The following is a 15,727-nucleotide window of genomic DNA, read 5'->3' on the forward strand; positions in this document are numbered from 1 at the left end:
TAGCAACCCACGCCTGTCTATTCTCCGCCACTTTAGAAAGAGGTTCGGAGTTGATCCCAAGACAACTCAAGACAAGGTCCTAAATTTGTTTCAGCCACCTTATTCTGGTCGTTTTCTCTTTACAAAAGCTAGCATGGGTTTCTTACATTCCTTTCAGTCATATTCTGTAGTACCGTTGTCCTCGTGGTAGGCTTTCCAAACCTGATGACACTGTTTTTAAAGCGAAATACTATGATACAGGGTACTAGCATAAGATCACAGGCCTCCTTACCCTCCTTACCTAGGAGGGACGGATTTTGGGGTAGGCCACGGTATAATTCTTGAAAAATTTTGAAAATTCGACTGTTGGTAGCTGATTTTCGGAACCATTCCTCAAAAAACAGACCTTGCGGAAGCAGGATTTCTCCCATTAGGTTCATCTGAAATCAGAAACCAAATATACTCTGTTATAGGATTAGTTGGATTCCTGGATGAACGCAGGATTTTTGAAAAGAGAACAAAATTTGGGTTTTTGGCAAAAGTTTTTGTAAAAAGTATCAAATTTACCCTATTTTTCAATACATTTTGTATTGTAAAAATGGTTCTGTTTAAAGGAAGTGCAAATCCTTCGTTCAAACAGTAGATACTTCTCAAAACAAGTATGCAAATGCAAAATTTCAGAAAGATCGGTTCAGTAGACTCTGAGTAATCTTGACTACCGCATTGTAAAACGGTGTTTTGAGAAAAACGCGTTTAAAGTTTTACAACAATATGAGCGCGCGGGCGGAATGCATATCTAAAACTGCTCTACCTCCAAGAGTTTTACTCCGATTGACTTGAAATTTTCATAAAATATTTCTCAAATGTTAAAAAAAAAATGATTTTTTGACCTGAGAGACCCATGTAACCCTTTAAAATTTATAGTCCGACAATTTGTTGATTTTCTTTTATCAAATGCTAAAATACTCGTTTCAGGTTGATCCAAATTTGGCAATAGGGTGTACCTCAACCCTACATTTTGCAATATATTTGGGAGTTTGTTTTTCGTTAGAAATTCAACAATGAAATTCCATCACGCATTAGGATTATTTGCTCAATATCGTACCTATTTGGATCCCAGTACATAAGGCTAAATTAATTTATGTTAAGTACTGTGTTACATGAAATGAGATTGCTCAGTAAATTTAGGCTTAGAGGTATAATAGGTGATAATGATAAATTATTAAACATAATTCACAGTTTGAGTACATAAAACCACAATATCGTGCCATGGGAAAACTTACCTTCTGGCACAATTGGCACTTTAAAGTACTCTTAGCATAAATGCTGAAAAATTTCCACGAAATTGATAAATTCTGTTTCTGAATTATATTTTGCTTCTTTTTTATTCTTTCGTTTTTTTTATTATTAGAAAAAGAGGCACAGTATTTTAGTTCAATTCTTCAGACACTTGAGCTCCTGAAGATGAACAAATTTCCACTTGGAATATTTAAACAGGTGTTGAAGATTCCTAACTGAAGTTTTTCTGTCATCTTCAAGAGAGACTCGTGGCTCTCGAGACACTCTTGCAGACAATAAAATTGTCCTATGAATAAAATTTGCTAAAATTAAATATTCATTGTGAAGCGTGACAATTTTATTTCTGCATTTCTTAAATAGGATCGTCAGAAGGGAATTAGCCTTAACCTGGACTTCAAGTGGGAGGTTAAAAATAAACAATTTCTCGAGTAAGAATTTATTAAAAAATAGGATTTTTCTTCAAATAGTGTATGTAGTTCAAGTAGTGCCAAATCTATGGTTTTTATTTAACACTTCACAGTCTCTAGAAATGATATACCTGATATACAGAATTTTAATCATATCATCTTCCTATTTGCTTAAATAGTTTAAGAAAATTTAAATTCTCTCAACTGAATCTCTTGATTTTATTAGGCAGCTCGCAATCCTAAAGCAAAAAAAACATCTACAATGAAATCCTCACTAACGAATTTGACTTTTGAAACTTTCTACAAAAAGATCAAAAAACGAATAAAAATTTTTGCGAGAAAACTTTCGGAATTCCTTTCATAATTCTTTGTCCTCTTTCACCGGGCAATTTCAGATAATCTTAAGTAGAATTTTCTTCAATTGAATTTGTGAGAATGTGCTGGAGATCACCTGCAGTCAAAAGGAGATGCTGCAATAAATCGAACATGTATCTCTATTGCAATATCGAACAAGTAAACATTTGAACATTCACCGGGATTTTCACTTAAATTGCAATTGAAGAGAGCTTTCAGGGAAATGGAAAAATTCATTCTGCTGAAGTTTTGATTGAGAGAAAATGCTACCAAGAAAATACCTTGAAATGTGACTGTACACAGCAAAAGAAATTGTAATGAAAATTGTTTTTAATTTTATTTGCATCAGGATCAGGGGGGTGACATTAGCTCTGCAAAATGCGACCAGTTTTAGAGTAATTTTTTTCCTGTTTTCGTACACATTTCACGAGATGTCTCCAAAACTACGAAGGTAGCCAATTTGGGGTTTTCGGTTGCCTTTTCGTTATTAAATTGGCTTATATTTTGTATTTGTATTATTTGCTAATTCATTCTACAATGACAGAAAACAGGTAATGAACTCAAAAGATTTTTCGGCACGTTAGAAACATATGGGAAACATAGGAAACGTCATGCCCCTGATCAGGATTATCACTGTAAATTAACCGTTTAAGGACGATTGAGTCACCGGTGACCCAAAAATGAAATTTTTCCTACGGCCTTCTAAAGTTGTGTTTTGCTCTAAAAAGTCAGGAAAAATAATTTTTTCGACCCACAATTTTTGACCTTCTCGTCCTTAAAGGGTTAATGCCGAATTGAATTTTAGAAATTGCCATCGAAAAATACATAGATAATATGATTCGCCACGACTGTTCTCATTTTCACCGCGACAGCCCTTTTGAGAGTCCGGCATGATCTGACACATGCGTTAGATGAGTCCCTGTTAGGTGTCCTGATTCTTTTGGACTTCTTGAAGGCCTTTGACAGCCTTTCACATAACTTTTGGTACCACAAATTGAAAAACATATTTGGCTACTCTCATGTGTCAGTGAAGTTATTGCTTCATAATCTTACGTATCGCTCCCAAACTGTCAGGTCTGGTGGACAAATGTGTAATTTGCTTGGTTTCTCTTAAAGTCCTTGTAGCTCAAGGCTCCATTCTACACTGAGAAAAAAAAGAGGGTGCGATTAACTTTTTTTCTCGTAACTTTTAGGTGTAAAACTATGTTAACATTTTTTAATGTTAATTTTACACCTTTTTAAGTGTAAAATTAACATGAAAAATGGTAACTTTAACCCATAATACACCTAAAAGGAATAATATTTACGCCGATTTCGGATCAATACTGCAAGGTAAAATAAACATTCCGGAATGTTATTTTAACTTTTATTTCATGTTAATATTACACTTAAAAAGGTGTAAAATTAACATTAAAAAATGTTGATATTTTTACATCTAAAAAGTGTTAAAGTTACGAGAAAAAAAAGTTAATCGCACCCTCTTTTTTTTTCTCAGTGTATGGTGTTTAAGGATATTTTGAGTGATTTATATCGGTTCAAATCGTTCGTGAAACGGTAATGACCGTGTTATGAACCGATAAAAAATTGAAACTATTTTGTGAGATCTTTTAAGATATTTATGAATCGGTTATTCGAATCAGTTGTGAATCGGAAAACAGTAACAAATGCTAAAGTTCTTAAGTCACGAGTTCGAGCATTCCGCAAAGCCTGGGACACTTTTCCATCTATGTGGATTGAAAATAGAACTGAATTTTGTATTTTAATTCAAAAATATAATTGAAGAAAGCACTAATTTACTTAAATTGGAACTGAATAGGGAAATAGTAATACGGGGAGGGGACTACTCTACGTCATTTTCTCCTCTATCTCATTAATTCGTCAGGAATTTTAATTTACTTTTTTTGTTTCAATTTTTATCAAATTCTTATAGTGCTGGCATACCTTTTCAATTTAGTGAAATTCAATCGATTGAAATTTTACCTCTCTTACTCTTTCAAATTGAAATCAGATATAACTGTCTCTTTCTATCAAATGGAAATTAAAATTTCAATTTCATTTTAAATTTCAATTTTAAATTTCAATTTTAAATTTCATTTGGCAGAAAGAGACAACTATATCTGATTTCAGTTTAAAAGAGTGAGAGGTAAAATTTCAATTGATTGAATTTCACTTAATTGAAAAGGTGTGCCAGCGCCATTAGTTCATAAATTTAAAATATTTTGTTATAAAATAGAAAATTTTCCAGCCACGCTATTTTAGTCGAGACACAGTTAGGGGGATAATGGCAAACGACAGGGACATTTTATCTAACCAACGAACCACTAAGCGAGGTATTCCATCACGCGCCTTTGATGATGGGGTGGGTTTTCTAAATTACTTCCATTTAAGCGATCCCTATGGGATAATAGTACTACATCTGGGTATTTTGTGGGGTGGAAAGTTTGTGGGAAATATAATAATTTTAATTAGTAATGAGCTAGTAAAACACACTAAATTGACTTGGCGGCAATAGGCACACTAATGGATGCTAAAATTGGAGTTTGTCCGCATCCCTGGGATAAAACTTTTCCTGTCTGTCGCCTTGGACTCATTTTCTTGGAAGAATTTCATTCAGCAATTTTCGTCTGGGCCATTTATCAATAAGCAAAAGAGAGAGGAAAGTTTATATCACCCGCAAACTGTTAGTTTGCGCAAAAGTGCAACTTTATCTGGAAATTTTGAGCTCTTTTTGCCTTTCTTTTCTCTCACCCTACAAAAGCACCTTCATCTGAAAAGTTTATGAAGAGCAAAGTTCTTTTGGGGGGACAAAAACTCACTCACTAATGGATTCTGCCATCAAATCTCTTGTCACCATTGTGAATGCCAGATGCAGAGTCTTCAATTTTCTTTTACCCAACAATTAGTACATAACTCTTAGATGAAACATAATTAAGGGATGCTCGTACTTTAGTTTACACAACAAAATACCAGTGTACAAGCAAAGTGCCATGCAGAGGAAAAGGTTCATTCCCGTGGAAGAATGAATGTTTTGCAATTTGTAATGTTTATTCTAGGTGGATAAATTGTGCTTCTTCTCGCAACAATATTTTACTGTTTGCACGTTTATACAGCTTTTTTTTTGGGGTGAACAATAAGCCTCATATACTTGATACCTAATTTTCTCTTTGCCAGACTTCCATTTTGCATAAATCTATTCCAAAGTGCTGGGTGCTGCTGAAAAGGAAGTCAGTCGCAAGACCTCTTCATTTCCTCACCAATTCACCCCGCAAAAAAAGCACAAAAAAGCACAAAAAAGCACAAAAAATACATTATTCAAATTGTTTTACACAGAGAGATTTGGAATGGGAAAATGGGTATACAATAATGAACAGGGAGGGGAAAGAAAGACGTTTATAATAGACTTCTTTACTGGTATTATTAATTTTAAGGAAATCTCAGTATCAGTGATTTGAAAACAAAAATTTTTCTCTTTAAACAATGTGGAGAGGTAATATGTAACTGTCTAAGGCAATTTTACCAAAAATTATTTTAGGCCACACTCCTTTTAGTAATTGTTTTCAAATAAAGTCACTTTTTATATTTTCAATATGATACTTTTAAGAATGATGTAACATCACTAAATTAAATTTTAACGATTTATAGAGTTTTCGGCGTAAAACGTAAGGTACCGCCTATTAAAAATAAGACACGCCCCTCAACAAAATTTGTATTAAGAATATAAATTTATTTTTATAAATGCCCTGTTTCAAAATGAGCCCATTAGGAGCAATCCTCACTTTGATACTCAGAAATTTCTGGTGATCTAAAGCGGGTTCGAACCTGTTGAAAATGAAAATTTAGTGGCGATTTTTACGAAGCTGCCCTGGTCTGCTCAGCTTCGTACAATATTTTTCTTACCTATGTAGGCCTCATTTCCCCGGAAACATTGCACCGGACACAAAAAATTAGCACGTCACTGCCTAGCTTGAATTTTCATCTACTTCTTTTCACTGTTTTCAGGAGATATTATGCATAAAAATCAATTTTATGCTATTTTACTAATAGATGTTTTGTTGACACTTGGAAAACCAGTTTTGCACGGCATTCTGATAACCAGTTGAGTGCTTGATTCTCATAATCACACCCATTGTAATCCTCGAATTTTCTCACACACCTCCATTAGGACTTACAGAACATATTTCGGACATAACTGAGTTCGTAAATGAAAAGCCACCAATTTAAAGTAAAATATTCCATACTAATAATATTCCAGAGCGGTGTGCACAGTATGACATAAAACAGTGTAGAATACTCAAAGTCGGTGGCGAATAATTTTGACAGATGTTCTTACGAAGCTGCAAGGTTCAATTTTCCTGAGCTGCAAATGTAATAATCTTCGTGAATTTTGTTTTGTGAAAATTTGTGAAAAACGACCCCTTTCAAGCAAAAGATTTTCACAGTAAATATTAACCCTGATAAAGCCTCTATAACTTGAAATAGTTGTTTTTTTTTTTCGAAAAGACACTTGCAGTGTGAAAAAATGCATTAAATATTACTTATTAGACTTATGTTTTAAGCCCTTTTTTATTTTTGCTCTTTGCTAATGGAGTCATAGGATTAGGCCATCTTTTTTAATCTTTCACAAGGTCTTACACGCTTCTTGAACGTCCGTCACTTAAGAAAGGTTTTCTTAGTCGATTCTGAACCGCTTTCAATTTTCTTCTAAATCTTTTCGAGGCTTATTTCGAGATCAACGCCCCTTGATTTTCTTTGAAGAAATAAGCCACGCCTCTTCGACTTTTCTTGCCAAAGAAATCCCTTACCACTACATTATCATACTACACCAAAGAAAAAGCTTGTCATACTTGTACAAAGAGGAACCGAAGAGAAAAAAAATTAAAGAATAAATGGAAAGAATTTATTTGGCCACGCCTCTGTGGCAACCACACCTATTACTGTGCATTGCTTCACCCCATTTATTTATCTATTTCAAATTTTAAATTAAATATTTATTTTTACGAGAAAAGAATGCTAAAGGTCGCGAATGAGCACGAATATTTAAAGTACCACGAAAAATTTAAAAGAAAAACCTCAAAAATTGATTGAGGGTGTGGCTGTTTTAATGTACTAAATTATCTAAACAGTAATGAGATTGAATTGATAATCCAGTATTTTTGTTAGCACTGTAATGCTTCCTGTACTACCGGGCGAAGTCTATTTAGTACGTTATTTGGAAATCAAACATATCGATTTATTTTAAGAAAATTATTTTTATTACATTTTTGTATATTAATTTTCTTTATTTTCAATCTGTATTTTTTTTTTATTTTAGCTGAAGTTACCGAGAACAATAATATGTGGGGCGTGTTCTTTTATTATATAGATGTAGGTTATATAATCCACGCCGACAATTGAATTTATGTTCTGAGTTTACTTTAGCGTATTTTCAGATCTACTTTAATGATTTTAATGTTGTTTTTTTAATCATACATTTGAAATAAAGAAAAATCAAAACCTTATTAACCTCACTGAAGTAGGGGCGTGGTCTAATTTTTGAGGTGGAGCTTAATAAAAAATATACGCTCATTTTTTTAAGTATACCTACCAAGACATTAAATATTCAAAGGCTCAAATTACCTTTTGTAATCGTTCTTTGAATATTATTTTGTATTTTGAATCCATTATTCTAAAAAGATTATTCCGATCGGGATGTATTGAGTCAGGGAACATCAAATGTTGAAAAGTTTTGAATATACATTTCAATTGAAAAGAGAATATTTGATATTTTTGCTTTTGTTCTCAATTTACCAACAATTCTGAAACAAATTAAAAAAAATCAGACGACTCTGTAAGAGAATAATTAATCCTTGAAATGGACGACTCACAAAGTTTATTAAAATTTACACCGTCCCAAGGGCAGCATAAAAACTCAGAAAAATTCGCATTAAGCTCTGCATAATTTTTTCTCCAATTTGTAGGGTATTTCGTTTGTATTTAAATATTTTTTTTTCTGGAAACAAACAAAATACATATTAAAAAAGTCTCTTCGTCATCCAACACCTTTTCATGCTGCTAATTAATACATAAAAGCTAGAGATTGCTATAAAAGGGACTACGGTTGGATTTTTTTCCGAGCCTCTCTCAGAAGCATATCGTGCAACAAAATAATCAAATAAAAGTATCCGGTTTGTGAAGAAAATAAATATACTCTGCCCAGTTAACATAACTATCATACACTGGGGTACTCATGGAAAAAATAAATATGTACAAAAAGGGGTAGCAATATATCGCAGCTCTGCAAAGTGCTCGAGCTCGTGACTTCAATTCTATGTCCTAAAAAGTTGTCTCCAATGCTAAAGCGTTTAATACTGAGACTTACAGAAGTTTTCTATGTTACCGAAGCTTTCTTTTAGCATAACTCTTCTATTAAGCAATTTTATTAAATTCTATTCTAAACCAATTCATGAGAGTTTCATAATCAAACCAAAACTGTCCGAAATTTGAAGACTTTTCAAATTAAACCGGACTTTGTATCGATCGGTTAAGAAATATGTTCTGTAGGGGCTTTTAAGGTTTCATTCAGAAAAGATTCAAGTTTTTTAAGAGAAGACTCATTCTTGATATGAACCATGTTATTCCTACAATTGACAAGGTTTTGTTAACATGAGTCAGCTTTTGATTATTTTGGGTAGGGTGTAATGGGGTAATTCGGAATCAGATCTTAATAAGAATTTTGAGATTCCTTGACTGTTTCAGATGGGCTAAGTGAAATAAAAAGACCATGAAGAAGTACAAATCCTGCACTCAAGAGTACTTCGTCCTAATTTTGATAATTTAAAATAGTAGAGAAATTTAGAATTTGTAACTTAAGTCCGATTCTAAATTACCTCACAGAGCCCTATATGGACGAAAAGTTTATCTAAGCAACTTCCAAATAACATTAAAAACAAAGACAGCATGATAATGCCATTTTATAGATGTTGTGTAATATTATTAATTATGATTCGAGTTTTAATTCGGATAACAGCCATACAAAAAGTTTTTCGTCAATTTTCCAAAATATTACATAACACTAAAATGGATAACAGGCTAGATACTAAAAGCCAAAATCCCGAAAGCCAACATCTCGAACGTCATAGTTCCAAAAGTCAAGATCCTCATCCCAAAAGCCGAAATTCCGGAAGCCCAAAACCTGAAAGGGCCAAGATTCCGAAAGGCCAGGTCCCCAAAACCGAAATCCAAAACGACAAAATTCTGTATGCTAAAAATTCCAAAAGCCAAGATTCTGGAAATCAAAATCCCGATAATCAAAATCACGAAAGGGTTACACAAACTTGAAAGCCAAGATCCCAAAATCGAAATATCGGAAACCATGTTCTCAAAATCAGTAATTTCAGAACGAAAAATCCTGAAAGTCATAGTATCGAACGCCAATAACCGGAAAAGGTCGCAATCCCAAATGTCAAGAGGACAAAATCCAAGATCCCAAATGTCAAAAATATAGAATCCAAAATATCGTAAACCAAAATTCTAAATTCAAACCTCGAAAGCCAAAAATCCAAAAACCAAAATCCAGTAGTCCAAAATTCTGAAAGCCAAGTTCCCGGAAGTCAAAATCTCAATTAGAAAAATCCCAAAAGAGCCGTAATTCTAAAAGGGTCTATTTATAGCTATATAATACGCCGACGTAATACACTGGTGTATTAAACCAAGGTCCCAAAACCCAAAATCTCGGAAACGAAATCCCCAAATCTGTAATATCGAAAGCCAAAATCCTGAAAGTCAAATCCCAAGCCCCAAAATCCTAAAAACTTGTAGGGTCGGAGGAACGTCTGTTCGACAGGGAACCCCTATTGACACTTTTGCCAAAATATTGAAAATTATTTAATGTATCTAGTAAAATATAAGTAATACAACGTTTTTTCTGTAATATACCTTTTACTATAAACATAGATGTTCAAATTTAATATCCCAAATGGTACAAAGTAGGGTGTCAATAGGTGCTGACACGAGTTCTTAAAGTGTCAATAGACGTTCCTTTCACCCTACGCCAAAATCGCTAAAGTGAAAATCACGAAGGGACCACAATCCTAAAAGACAAAATTCCAAGATCTGAAATTTTGAAAGCCAAGATCCTGAGCACCAGGCTTCCGAAAGGCCCACAATCTTCAAAGCCAAGATCCTGACAGTCAAAAAGCCCGAACGGCAAAATCCCGAGAGGACTACAAGATTTCGAAAAGTCAAGATTCCGAAAACCAAGATCCTGAAATCAATATTGTCGAAAATCAAAATTCCGGTAGTCAAAGTATCGAACGCCAATAACCCGAAAATGCTGCAATTCTGAAAGCCAAGATCCCAAAATCAAAATCGTAAATACCAACATCGTGGAATCCAAAATCTCGAATGGTCAAAATCGTTAAAGGGACGAAATTATGCGGAGGTTGATGTTGGAATAATTTCTTCAGTCGTAGGAGTAGCTATAATCTTACAAGTTTAGGTTTTTTGCTTTCGGAATTTTAACCAAGACCCCAATAAATTTAAAATAAGAATCCCTAGAGTATTATAAGTAAAAAATCATAGCTTTCCCGAATATGGAAAACTTAAATTGGATTATAGACCACTATCTCCATGGAGTACGAGCAATGAAGAGCATACATCTCTGAGTCAGTGGAAAAAATTACTTCAACTTTTTCCGCTATGTTTGTCAATGTCACGTTTGAATTTGAAAAGAGAAAAGTTTGCAATTGTGTTGGCAACAAGGGGCTTCGCACGGGAAATGCGAAAGAAAAAATCTCCGAATAAAGGAGAATGAGGAATTTTAGTATATGGAGAAGCTTTAGGTGGATCTTTTACATTCATCTGCGGTGGAAGTTGGAAGTTGAGCCCTTGTGGAGCTGGTAAAAGTGACGGCAAAAGAAGTCTGACAAACAATCGCAAACATCGCGAACTTCCAAAGTTCCCACGAATTGTTCTGTAATATGGTAAAGAAAAAAAACATGCGTAAAACATATGAATGACACTTGTAACTCTTTTTTTTTTCTTCCAACAACATCTCTTTTTTCTTGCTTTACGATTTTTTTGTTAAGGATTTGCTGTACTTGCCAAACGTCCCTTTTGTCGGTCTTTCCATTCGACCGCCCTTCTTAATAAAATCCCAATGTAAGAATCGAAATTTACAAGAAAGTTTCACTGCTCAATAAAACTACAATTCCCAGCAATAAATTGCGTAAATATTTCTCCCTGTCTTTGAATAACGCTAACGATCATTTTATATGCAAATTCCATCCATAGACTCTGAATTTCTTGACATTTTTTTAATATCCCATCACTTAGAAGATACGGAAGCATTAAGTCAATTTGAAAGTTTTCGGTTTGATCGTGTTCCCTTAATGTGAAATCAATAGAATGGCTTCTACCAGGCTTTTTTTTGGGTAAAAGGTTGCACGCAAAATCATCTCAATATTTCCCTTCACAAATCATTTGATGGGAAAATTGAGTGGGTGGACTTTCTGGGATATTAAAATTCACTTGAGTGGGATCTTATTTATTCAGATGGACAATCCTTTGGAAGAAGTTTGCGTAGGAATCTCGCCCTACAAGGTTTCAATCACAAAAATAATAAGTTTGTTGAATCTACAAAATGGTTTTATTTATTTTTTAAAAATATTTATCAAATTCTCATTGTTTACTATAATTTCTTCAATCTTATCGTAAAAGTTGTATCATTTATTTAATATCACTGAGAAAGTGCAATTTGTGTCGGAATACGAATTTTTATAGTACAAACTTCAAAGTTTTATTCATGAGGTGATTACTAAAAATATTTTGAGAAAGTATGTTTATAAATTTTTGACTATTAGTTTAAACTTTAATAAAATATTTGACAAAATTGCGACATCATAATTTTAAAAATTTCACCGAAATCATAATGAAATTCCTTAACTAACCTAAATGTCTGTAACGTTTTATAAATTTTCTGAGTGTTTTTTTTACACTAAATAGGGCAATGCAGCTTCGTGCAAAAAACGATGTCCAAGATTTGAGATTTCTCCACCAAAAGTCACACAAGCCAAATCAATTATACTACTATGCTGAAAAAAGTCTTACGTATTAGGTTCATAATTCCACCTCGCAAAATCCCTGAAAATCCAAAGAGCTGCCCCGGTTTTGTTCACCTTCGTAAAATTTTTCGTGCCTATGTACGCTCTATTTTCGCCGTGAACATTACACCGGACATAAAATATTTGCATATTACTGTTTAGATAAAACTTGCCAATGATTCAGTGACCAAATGATTTTAATTTCCACAACTTTTATTACAAAGAATAAATAAAGTTTTGTATTTACGGCAAAATAAAAACGTCCGAAGTCCTTATCGCAATTTTTCTGTCTATTAAGACTATAGAAAAAAAACGAGTAAACATCCAGCAGCAGCTTCTGACAAGAAGACAAATGGATATTGCTAGAGTGATGCCCCCCTAAGCATTTATTTATGATCATTTGATTAACCTTTTGTTCGATCTGAAGCAAATCAAAGGGGGAATGGTTCTTAGATTCTCAGACAGTGAAATTGCTATGCTGCTCTTTTATCTGCCGGATTATGGTTGTTTCTGCTATGTCTCCCATTCGTCGCGTAATTAGACTTATGGGCAAATTTTTACCTTACAAAGTCGCATCTATTCGGATTTTTTGGCCCCATAATACCTCGGGGCTGCTTAACCAATAAATACGAGTCGAAATTGGAATTTTTCTCTATAGCTCTCCCATTTAATAAGCCAGTGTCCTTCATTTATCTTCGTCTTCCTATTCGCTCCTTGCTATTTATTGCTCGAACTCTTTGGGAATAGTGTGATATGTAATTCATTTATTTATTGACACCATGAAAATTTCATCCAGAATCTCGCTGTGGATGTTGTGTTATAGTAATTTTGCAAATATACGGGTTTAAAAAACCTAACGCGCGTTGTCCGTTTACCCCTATCACCCATATCATCAGGGCTGTTACCAAAGTTAGAGACAAAACAGTTAGGGATAAAGATGTCAACTTGGGTTAATCATTTTTCAAATTTTAAGCGATTATCCAAAAAGATATATTTAGTATCTAGAGAGCAATAGCGCTAAATGATCATTTTCAATAATGTTTTTTTTTTTAAGTTCGATAGGTAAAAATATCCTGGAGCACCTATTTGTTAACCGATTTGGATAACTAAGGATCCATTTGAAAGGTCTTTGAATTCAAGACCGATTTTAATTGTTCTAAATAGTTTATAAACCAGCAATAAATTAGTGAATATGTTTTATTGCATTGCATTTTTATACGTAGTTCTGAACAGGTTTTACGTAGTAGATACATTGATCTATTAAATCAGTTGTGGCCCAGTGAACTTAATGGAAGATGACTAAATAATCGAATCATTAAAAATTTACGGTGACTAGGGGGTAAACAAGTCTGCCACTCACGGTTCACTTTGGGTTTCGATCAGCGCGATACTGTAGACCAAGCGCCTGGCAAGTTGGCCTTATATGGAGCCAACTCCCTGGCAAGTTGCCTGAAATTTGAAGTCACTTTCTCATACTTCGATTTAAATTTATATGGGATTTTTTTTGCACTGGCGACCGTTACACTAAATAATAAAAAAGTGAGAAGTTTTTCCGCATTATAAGATACTTTTCCGTATGGAGGGATAAATATACTAAATTTTTGTTTAAATAAATTTTTTCCTCGGAGCACTGTGAGCTGAGTCCGAGATCAATTTAGAAATTGGCTTCAAATAGCTCCATATAAAAAGGCCAACTTGCCAGGCGCTTGTATGGAGCTATTTGAAGCCAATTCCTAAATTGATCTCGGACTCAGCTCACAGTGCTCCGAGGAAAAAAATTATTTGAACAAAAATTTAGTATATTTATCCCTCCATACGGAATGGTATCTTATAATACGGAAAAACTTCTCACTTTTTAAATATTTAGCATAACGGTAGCGAGTGCAAAAAAATTCCCATATAAATTTAAATCGAAGTATGAGAAAGTGGCTTCAAATTTTAGGCAACTTGCCAGGGGATTGCTGTAGACTGATTGCGCGTTCAATGTGATCCTGGAGACTGATCGCACAATCATCGCGATTTTGGAGACTTATCGATGCGATGTTATCTTATCTGCCACTCACTGAATAAGTTTATTCATCTTGAAAGAATATCATAAAGCATATAGATAATCACGATTTCGAGCATTCTACAAAGCTCGAACGCTTTGCCACCCCTTTTAACAATCCACCAAAGAATCCACCAAAGAAAATGTATTTATCTGGGAAATATTGGGTATAGACTTAATTAGGAGTTCCAGTGGTTATTTGAAAGGGCAAGGAAGGAATGTATTAATGACGTATTAATTCATGCTCCGGTGGATAATGATAATGAGGTCGAAGTGAATGGAAGTATTTTAATTAAGCTGATTTATATGATTTTTTTTTTGCTTTCCTCTTCCAGGGTGAAAGCTCCATGTACAGAAATCGTGTGGCTTTTGAGTGTTTGCCATGTGCTGAAGGCTGTGATTCCTGTAAGGATTCTTCACCATGTGTAGCTGCACTTAATTGGCCCATGAGAACGAGTATTCTTGTGATGGCTTGCGCAATTATTGGATTTCTGCCTCCAGCTGCCTTTTTCACATTCAAATACCAGCAAGTTAAGGTAGGATTCTTCTCACCTAACTATACGTACTTCTTTTGGGATAATTTTTATAGGTCTTATTCCACTCAAATCATTCCTTTTTTCCTGAGAAATAAGGCCTGAGTGCTGAGAAATAAAATCACTGGTGCAAAATACTCAAGATTACGGAACAGACAGCACATTTCTCGTACAGTTTCTCAGTCATACTCGTTTGATTAGGGTTCAACGGAGCGGAAAGCTTTTGGGTAATTTTCAAGGGAAATACCAGCAATGCTGAATAGTTGAAGGATTAAATATTGCAGGATAATAATTGCAATGGTGGTAAGGGTAGTTTGTAGACGGTCTTGTAGTTATCTTTAATTTTTGCCTAAAACGATTTAAAATAGTCATGAAATTTGAAATATTTTATATTACTATCATCAATCATAATTTCAACCATTTGCCATAAACTATCCATAAGCTGAAACATAGTTTGGGTTTTATTGGTCTGCCAAACAGTGATAAAATGATAATACAAAATTTATGTAATTTTGACTGCCTCGATGGTAACCTAGAAATTTAAGATGCTTTCATTTTGTTGAGAGTTTTAGATAAGAATCTTAATAATATTACCTATTCGCTTTGCAATCCAAACACATTGAAAATTCACCCTTATTACGCAATAAATATCCCGATATCAATAAATATAATAATTTTGGCACAACATTTTATAGATGAACTAGGCTTTCTCATAAAAGAGACTTGTAGCCAATATAACTTTATGTTATACTTAATAGGTTATACAATAAGTTCATAACATAATATAAAGGTGGTCACATGAGATTTTCCGATATTTTCTGAAGGTGCAAGAGGTTCTGTGCTTTCCTATGACATCCTGTGCTATTATCTGGAATACGGGATAAGGATCTCTGAGTGATCTATTTTTACCGTGCCTACGTCATTAAAACGTCCCTACCTGAAGCTTTATTGCCCTTCATAGGTACACCAAACTGACCAGTCGCGGTACCCGGGCTTGTTTTTGGGACCACCTCAACATACAGTGGCGAC

The 15,727-nt window shown here is 34.0% G+C and overlaps 1 protein-coding gene across 1 annotated transcript in view; it reads left to right on the plus strand.

Annotated features, from left to right (window-relative positions):
* Window positions 1-15,727, plus strand: part of LOC129800666 (uncharacterized) — a 169,806-nt gene that overhangs the window by 80,987 nt on the left and 73,092 nt on the right. Inside the window, exon 7 of the mRNA XM_055845234.1 lies at window positions 14,501-14,701. Coding sequence (XP_055701209.1) covers window positions 14,501-14,701 — 201 coding nt within the window. The remainder of the gene's footprint in view (window positions 1-14,500; window positions 14,702-15,727) is intronic.

This window comes from Phlebotomus papatasi, chromosome 2 (genome assembly GCF_024763615.1).
Source record: "Phlebotomus papatasi isolate M1 chromosome 2, Ppap_2.1, whole genome shotgun sequence".
Lineage (NCBI taxonomy): Eukaryota > Metazoa > Arthropoda > Insecta > Diptera > Psychodidae > Phlebotomus > Phlebotomus papatasi.